This window comes from Caenorhabditis briggsae (assembly GCF_000004555.2).
Source record: "Caenorhabditis briggsae complete genome, chrIV, whole genome shotgun sequence".
NCBI lineage: Eukaryota > Metazoa > Nematoda > Chromadorea > Rhabditida > Rhabditidae > Caenorhabditis > Caenorhabditis briggsae.
This window is the reverse complement of record NC_013487.2, coordinates 8,622,094-8,630,707: the sequence shown is the minus strand read 5'-3', so window position 1 is coordinate 8,630,707 and position 8,614 is coordinate 8,622,094. Positions and strand designations below refer to the sequence as shown.

At 39.5% G+C, this 8,614-nt stretch overlaps 4 protein-coding genes across 4 annotated transcripts; 3 read left to right on the top strand and 1 right to left on the bottom strand.

The window, feature by feature from the left end:
• Positions 1–839: 839 nt before the first annotated feature.
• Positions 840–2,171, top strand: CBG06107 (the record flags this gene model as incomplete). Its single annotated transcript, XM_002633317.1, has 3 exons — positions 840–1,048; positions 1,094–2,039; positions 2,091–2,171. The coding sequence occupies 3 exons, from the start codon at positions 840–842 to the stop codon at positions 2,169–2,171; spliced, it is 1,236 nt and encodes a 411-aa protein (XP_002633363.1).
• Positions 2,172–2,631: 460 nt separating this feature from the next.
• CBG06106 lies at positions 2,632–3,892 on the top strand (the record flags this gene model as incomplete). The annotated part of the gene is made up of 3 exons (XM_045235628.1): positions 2,632–2,700; positions 2,861–3,673; positions 3,725–3,892. The coding sequence occupies 3 exons, from the start codon at positions 2,632–2,634 to the stop codon at positions 3,890–3,892; spliced, it is 1,050 nt and encodes a 349-aa protein (XP_045093067.1).
• A 764-nt stretch (positions 3,893–4,656) lies between these two features.
• Cbr-ttr-50 lies at positions 4,657–5,345 on the bottom strand (the record flags this gene model as incomplete). The annotated part of the gene is made up of 2 exons (XM_002633315.1): positions 4,657–5,097; positions 5,157–5,345. 2 exons carry the CDS (start codon positions 5,343–5,345, stop codon positions 4,657–4,659), a joined length of 630 nt encoding a protein of 209 aa, XP_002633361.1.
• Positions 5,346–6,556: 1,211 nt separating this feature from the next.
• Cbr-prx-2 lies at positions 6,557–8,011 on the top strand (the record flags this gene model as incomplete). Its single annotated transcript, XM_002633314.1, has 4 exons — positions 6,557–6,752; positions 6,800–6,975; positions 7,207–7,315; positions 7,653–8,011. 4 exons carry the CDS (start codon positions 6,557–6,559, stop codon positions 8,009–8,011), a joined length of 840 nt encoding a protein of 279 aa, XP_002633360.1.
• Between the last annotated feature and the right edge of the window lie 603 nt (positions 8,012–8,614).

Below are 8,614 nucleotides of genomic sequence, written 5' to 3'. Positions count from 1 at the left end.
AACCCTGGCACGGTTTTGCCGCAGGGTTTTTCTGCACATTTGGGCACGGTCATGAGGGGGCGGAGCCTAAATTGCAACCCTGGCACGGTTTTGCCGCACGGTTTTTTTTCGACTCCGCCCACTTTCCCCGGTTTTTTTTTCCCCGATTTTTTTTTCCCCGGAAATTGCGGGGTCTCAAAAAAGTCAACAGAGTCTCGCCTCGCGAATCCCACAGCGGACCACATACCTCGTTTTTCAGCCATAATCAATTGACTTTTCTTGTTGTATCTTTATCGATTCTGTTCAAAAAACGCGCAAAACAGTAAGCTATTAATTCTCGAGCGATTGATTTTCCAGGTTTTCTTCCAATACTCTTTGGCACATATTTACTTCAGTCTGACATCATCAGTTGTTGTTTGTTTCGCAACTTGATGTTAGAGACCCAGCTGTATGTAACAGAAAACAACCCCGTTTAGTTATGTGAATCCTTGTCCGTCATTTTCATTCGTTTGATTTCACAATATTTACCCTTACGAAAGTTAGTCTTTTCTGGGAAATTCTGGAAATCATTTTTTGTCTTAAATGGAGTTCGATGAGCTTAATTTTCCTATTTCATACTCTTGAAATCTACCTTTTTTTGTTGTTGTTCGAACTTCAAGTGATCACTTTTAACGGTCTCTTGAAACACAGAGAACCGATCACGTGTGTCATGAGCGGTTCTCACTAGGCATGTGAATCAGCGATAGGTTTTCTGCTACTTGAAATTTTTTTTGTGAAAATTTCGTTCTCCTCATTGCTTATAATCTTTAATTGCAAAAATACACTGTTTATTTTCATATTTATTTTCAGATAACGAAAAGATGGGAAAAAGCAAAGGAAATAAAAATAAGGACAAGGATGCCTATGCCGGACCTATCAAATCAGGCAGAAGAGAATCTGATTCTGATGATAGCGAAGGTTCTGCATTCACGTATAATGAGGACATGCAGTCTATAATGGGTGATGTCGAAGACATGGATGATGTTTATGATCAACTCGTCGACAACTTGGAACGAGCACAAAATAAAAAGTAAGTCGTTTTCGAGTCATTCTCTCTAACTTCAACTTTTTTCAGTGCAACAACTAGACTAGACGGTCTTCATAGAGTCAATCTAGCTCTGAGAGCAAAAAATGTTCCCGAGTTCATCGGCCGGAATAAAGAAACCATGATGTCCGTAGCCGCTAGAATGGGCAATAAAACAGATTCAGAAGCACACCTGCTCGCAACTCTCGTTGGTCTGGTTGCTGTTCAAGCTGGAGAGGAAATTTCTGATCTTATCGCCGAGCCAATGTCACAGATGCGTACTATTCTTATGGATGCATCGAGATGCGTTTCTCTTCGGACCACCTGCGCAAACTCTCTAGCAATCGTTACCAGGATCTGCTGCAGTGAAGATGATCAAGTTTCCGCCAATGCAAAGGCCTGCAGATTTGCATGGGCCAACACAAAAGTTTCTGGATCTGCTAACGATGACGGACATGCCAAACTGGTTGCTACTTCGCTTGCCGCTTGGTGCATCATCACTCTTGACGCCGACTTCCAGACAATCAATGAGGCAGTCGCTGATCAACCGAAAATCGTCACTATTTTGTCGTCAAATCAGCTCGAAGCAAGACTGGCCGCAGCAGAAACGCTCGCATTTTTACATGAGTTCATGCAAGACACTCGACCCGGATTCAGATTCCCGAATAAAGAACATGTATTAGACCTTCTCGACGGCATGATGAATGACTGTTCTAAAAAGAAGACAAAGAAAGACAAGAGAGCTCAAAGATACGCCGTTCGAGACATTCGAGCCTTCATTGCTGACGAAGACGATGCTCCAGAAGTCAGCGTAAAAATTGGATCACAGACACTTTCTTTGGATTCGTGTGGCATTAAGATGTTCTACGATATGACTTGCGACTTGCTTCATGGCGGACTTGCTCAACAGTTGCTCACCAACGAAGTTCTTCGAGACGTATTTGATCTAGGCCCGGTTCCTCTGGAGTCTGAGGGAACAGTTAATAAGCAGACCAGGGTAAGCTTAATTTCCTCTGATAGAATATCAAAAAAGTTTCAAATTTTTCAGCTAGCAGTTCATGATGCCGCCGACAAACATCGTAACCAAGTTCGTGGAAAACAACGCGACAAGCGGTCCGCCGTTTACTGATTACTTTAGTTAAAAGATAGAAAATTTTGTTTCGCCAGTTATCTCATGTTTTTTCTGTTATTGCATATGCTATAATCGCCTTTTAAAGCCGTCGCATGCTCCCATCCGACACTCCTTCTATTGCAAGGGGGAGATCGTTTTCAAGGAATCTTTTTCCTTAAAGACGATCCCATTTCTCGCAATCGTAGGATTCTCTCTCACCCCCTTCCGTCCAAATCAGTCACGTTCGCTAGAAATTCAATTCCTTTTCCTGTTTTTACACTGTCCTCAAAATCCCACATCTTTCAAAAAGGTTTTATGTCTATCGTATGCTCGATTAATGTAATTTGATAAAGTTTATAAAGTAATCATGATATTTAATTAATAATATAATAATTAAGCAGTAGAAAAACTGAATGAAAAGATATCTTGTCTTGGTGAGGAATAAAATTCTAGAATCCAACTTAATATTTTGACGGAGATGTACAATGATGACGAAGAAGATGTTCCGACAGGACCACCGCCAGCTAAACAAGGTAAACATTATCTTGTAGGCGGATTTTCAGACAACACAGATTTTCAGCAAAACCAATGCATAATATTCAAATGGCATTCATGCAGTCTCAGTTAGCACAACGAAAAGCTGCATTACAGCAACAAGCGGTAATTACGGTAACCTCTGATCAATTCAAAATCATCTGATGTTTCAGAGGCAGAAGCTCATCAAATCTTCTGCTCCACCACCAGTAATTGATCTTTCTGCAAGAAATAAACCGATGACTACTGCTGCAACACCAAAAACGTTCCAACCAATTCGAGCAAACCCAGTTGCCGAAAATATCAGTTTCCTCCCAAAAGCAGCAACAGACGAGAGTGTTATGATATTTGGAGAAGAGCATATCAAGTGTGAATACTTTCCGATGACTCCTAACAACTTTGAAATCTTGGCGAAAGAGTTGAATGATCGGAAGCAACGCGAGAAGAATGCAAGAGAAATCGCAAAACGGTTACAACGGGAACATGAAGAAGAGGATAAAAAACGATCGATGGGAGCAGCCATTGCTCCACCTACAATGCTTATGGAGCCGGAACCTGAAGTTGTCAAAGAGAAAGATGATATTCCAGAAGATAAACCACAATCCTCATTCATGCCACCTCCATCTTTCCTTCCTGCATTTGGGAAATCAACCAGCCGAGGTCTCGGTATCGCAGCGAATATCATGAAGAAGCATGGATATCGGGAAGGACAAGGACTCGGAAAGTCTGAGCAGGGAATGAGTACAGCTCTGCAGGTTGAAAGAGTTGGAGCTCGAACCGGTAACATTGTTGGAGAATCTCCTAGAGTTCCATCATTTGCTGCCAACTCAACGGAAGCTGTGAACAATGCTACGAAAATCCTTCAATTATGGAACCTCACCGATGTGGGAGAAGTATCTGGAGAAGAAGGAAAGAAAGAGTTTGCGAGTGAAATCAAAGAAGAAATGGAGAAGTGTGGGCAGGTTGTAGAAGTGATAGTCCATGTTGTAAGTTGACTCATTTAATTATTTGTATTCGATGCATACTACCTCTTACAGAGTGAAAACGAGGAAGATGAAAGTCGTCGTGTTCGTGTTTTCGTTGAATTTCCAACCAATGCTCAAGCCATCAAAGCGTTCGTCATGATGAATGGAAGGTTTTTTGGTGGAAGATCGGTTGGCGCTGGATTCCAGAACGTTGACGACTACAATAGTCGGTCTTTCTGATCTCGTCAAATGGATATGAATGTTGTTAAATTTTAATTGATTATTTATTTATTTAATGAAAAATATTTATATTATGGTCTGTTTAATTCAAAAAGTTCAGAAATATAGAAGACCATGAATACGATAATCAATGAAAGTTTTGACACTTTCTTCTAGTGATGTGATGAATCGAGGTCCGTCGATAATCCGTTCCGTTTACAACGTTTCAATTGACATGTTAATTTGTTCGTTAGCCGTCCATTCGCAGTTTATCATGTTGATCATGTTGGTACGCAAAAGTCGGAGCTGCGGAAGAGATATGTCGATGGCCGAGACCGAAGGTCTCACTGCGACAACTACCGTAACCTATAAATGTTTTCATTTTCCGGATTTAGAATCTCGATTTTCGTGCGTTTTCAGTCTTTCACTTTCAAAAATGTTTCGTTTCCCACGCATTAGGGGAAAAATAACAGAAAACGAACAACTGTAAAAAACGAAAAAAACGGAAAAACAAATATTTTCAGGTTACGGTAGTTGTTTTTGTGAGACCAAAATAATATCTAGCAGTGTGATGAATCGTGGTCTGTCGACAATCCGTCTGAATTGTGTGTACTCGTTTGTCAGCCGCCCGTCAGCCGCCCGCTAGAAGTTATATGCTGTTCTTGTTACTGTAAATTATTTATCACAGATGGATAACGAAAAAGACACACTTTTGAATTGAAAGTCTATCAGAATCGGGTCTTGAGATGCATAAATAAAAAAACACGTAATATGGAATACAGTAATTAGACAGTTATCGAAGACTCTCCAAACTCAGCACGGCCTCCATGAGCAAAGATTTCTCTGTTTCCTCCGAATTGTCCTCTGAGTCCTTGTTGGAATCCTCCTCCTCCTCCAAGTGGACGGTTTCCAAGAGCTCCACCTTGAATTTCCAACTCTTCTCCAGCGAAAGAAGTCTCAAGGTTCCATGTTCCGATGTCGAATGACTTCAAAGCCAATGATCCTTGATTAGTGTATTGGGGTGGGAGTTGAACAGTCATCTTGCGGAGTCCTGGAGTGGCGGCATCATCGCAATCATGATAGATGGTGAGGAATGGTTGAATCAAATTTCCATCGAATCCATTTCGGGTGGCACGAAGACGGAAGTTTCCAACGACATCGGTATAGGTCTCGTCATAGACAATGTTCTCCCGTCCACGGAAACGATCCCAGAGAACGACACGAACCTCAAAAGACTATAGTTAGAAACATGGAAAGAAATACAAAAAATAATAAAAAAACTAACCTTATCAACTCCAGTCAATCCACAGATGAGTCTTCCTTTTGCTTCATAAGTGAGCTCATTCCCATTTGATGGTCCTCCTTCGAATCCTCCTGGTCCTCCAGGGCCACCTGGACCACCTCTACCACGTCCATATCCTCCGAATTGAGCAGCAGCGACAGAGAAAAGAGCGAAAACGACAATCGACTTCATGATTCTGCAGACCACAGTGAATATTCTTCGCCCATCTTGAGCCTTTAAATACCCCCCTCTATTGGGACCCTTATGCTCCGCCCACTTTTGGGTAGATAAGAAATAGTGTAGCAATAGAAGAGTATTAGACACTAGAAGGGGGTTCCCAGAGCACAAAAGGCCAAAGAGCAGGTCAGATGATGGTAATCTAGAGCGATAATATCTGCATTTATTGTATTTACATTGTTCATTAATTGTAGATGTGCGCATCAGATAACAATGGAAGAGGTCAGGAGAGCACAAAAGGGGTAAACAAAATACTCTGATAAGATAACCTAGATGTCGTTGAAAACTAAAAATAAGTTGGGTTGGTGGGGGATAATGTTTTTGAACAACCGAAAATCTGAAATTTTCCCAGAAATTATACTATTTAAGTTATTTTATGAGATAAATTGTTAATTCCTCACCGTAAAGCCTGTAATAAAAGGGCCCCACACTGTCAAATTTGAGCTCAGTTATCTCAATTCCTATACAAGATATGAAACATGTGTCAACTGAGAAAACATTTCTGACATTATGATAAACAATTTATCAGTAGACAACTTTTTCATATCCTTCGCAGGAACCGAGATAAATCGCCTCAAAGTTAAAACTCAGTGGCCGTTTAATAAAAGTTTTTTCGGTATTTTAATTGTTCTGTCATAGTTGTTGCCGAACCTTTATGAAACTTTTATTCTCATCTGCACTCTTCAAAATTTAAGTTTTCTGAGCTGACCTACAGTACCGGTGCATAAGATATAAAAACATATTTTCATTTGATTTCCGGGCGTTTCGGAATTTCTTAGGAGTCTGGAGCTCGGCTGTCAAGTTTCCGATCACTTTAAAAATTGTGGAGGGCGTAAAACAGACCTATATTGAAAACTTTGATTCACAGAATTTTTAGAAATTTCACAGTTTTTCAGATATTTGCTTATTTTTGAAAGACACCTATCTTTGGCCAGTTTTTGTACTGAAAATTTGTTTTATATCTTATTGAACGATACTGTAGTTTTCCAAAGTACCCAATCCACGATACATTTCTCCCCGTCTCTGTTTTATGATATCGTCCTTGTTGTCCATTTTGTCTTGACTACACTGTACTCGTTCCTCTCTCCGGTTTCCTCTATTCACTTTTTCGTCTGCACTATCTTTCTTTCTTTTTCATAAATTATTTTGAAAGATTCTTTTGAAAAATGGCTTGCCAATGCCTTCGTGTCGATCAACTGGATGCTCATGTTCTCGATTCTGAAATCAGAACAATTGCTCAAGATTCTGTGGATGATATCGTCAATCAGATGCCAGTTTGGATTTCCAGAGTGTTTGAAAAATTACGGCCTGAATTGAAAGTGACTCTGGATGCGGTTTTGTGGACTCATCGATTTTCTAGAGGTTTTTGGATGGAAATTTAGTGTGGAATTAAATGAAAAAGATTTTAGGTGCATCACCGGGACAAGAGCAGATGGATATAGCGTATTCGGGATACAGTCCAAAGTTGATAACCCAACATTTTGTGATGGAAGTTTTTCTTCCTTATATCACTCGACGATTGACAGATTTGAGTGGAAGAATGGAGTTTGCCAGGAGTTATGCAAAACTTGAAGCAATCTTTGAAGTGAGTAGAGGTTTAATTTTGATCCAATTTATCTCAATTCGTGTCAAAGATACAAAAAAATTGTCAACTAATAAATTGCACATCATAATATCAGAAGTGTTTGGTTAGTTGACACATGGTGCTTATATTACAGGTTTTACTGTTTTTTTACATCTTGTGAACTAAATAATTTGAATATATTATGAATAAATTTAATACGATTAACAATAATAATCAGAATTCCTTTTTCAGCTCGGAAGCCTTCTACACTTCTTATACTTTCTCCGATCTGGTGGCCATTCAACTCTGACAGAAAGCATACTTTCTCTTCGTAACTGGAACAACCATCAACCAACAATTTGTAAGGAACACACGCCCAGAGAGCAGTCACATATCCTTCTTCTTGTTGTTTTCAAGATCTCCAAAAAGTGTAACAGAGAAGACTCGTGTGCTCTTCTTATCACTTGAGAGAAACGAGAAGAAAAAACGATTTACTAGAGCCAAAGAGTCAAAAAATTACAATTAAACAAATTCAGAAAGAGACAAAAAAAAGATTGATAGAGAAAGAAAAAGAAAGAATGATAGAAAATTTTCGGGGGGATGATCCATAATACAGTATCAAAATTGACAATAAATTCAATTTTGATGAAAATATTAACATGACCAAAATAGACAGATAAAATAAGTCAAAATTACAGCATCGGTCAACTACGATAACCAAAATCGGGAGCTCATGTGGCATGCATTCCGTGACGTCATTCTTCTTACCTACCCATTCATCGAAAGAATTCGCCAACGAGTCGTCAAAAAACAAAAACTTGTTAGAAAGTTCGGTTCAACGATCGGAGGATCTGATATCGAATGTGTTGTTTGTGACAAGCCGGCTGTTATTCCGATGATTGGTCAGAAGTGTGGACACGTGGCATGTTATACCTGTGTTGCCACTTCTGGGAACTCTATGACATGTTCGTTATGCTCAGAAGATAAAGAGGAACAACGAATGGATTTTTTGGCCAAGAAGTTAGAAGAAGATTCGACGATTTTGATTGATCAGTAATTGTTGTTGTGTTTTGGAGAAGTTAAACGGGTTAAGGGCTTCGTCGAAGTATACCTGAAATAAACCTTTTTTTTTCTGAAATTTGGAATGTGCCATTTTATGAGTTCAGTGGATAAAACTGTTGTTGTGAGAGCACTGCACTTGCCAATCGTCACGTTTTATGTGCGACACAAACAACTCGGATTCTATGGATTCTAGAGAAGAAAAAGAAAAAAAAAGAAGAAGAGATGGAAAGAAAATAATGGGAGAGTTGTTAGACTGTGTAAAATTCAAAATATATTGTCGAATTAAAAAAAGTGGGACCTGACAATTTGAAAGGCGTAGCTTTTTTTGATCTACGAAAAAGTGCGGCAAAACGTAATATTTCAGTTTTTCGCCTCGTTCGAGCTACTTTCGCAATTAAGTTTGGTTTTTTGATGAAATAACAGATTCTAAAGATGCTAGCGATCATTTTCATACCAAGAACTCTAAATTTTGTTCAGAAAATCCCCCTAAATTCACAGAAATAAGTTTCGTTTACTACCGTAGTGTTTCTGGGGCAAGGCCTCGAAAATTGACCGGGAACCGCCCGCGAAATTTTCCAGGTCCCACTGTTTTTATTCG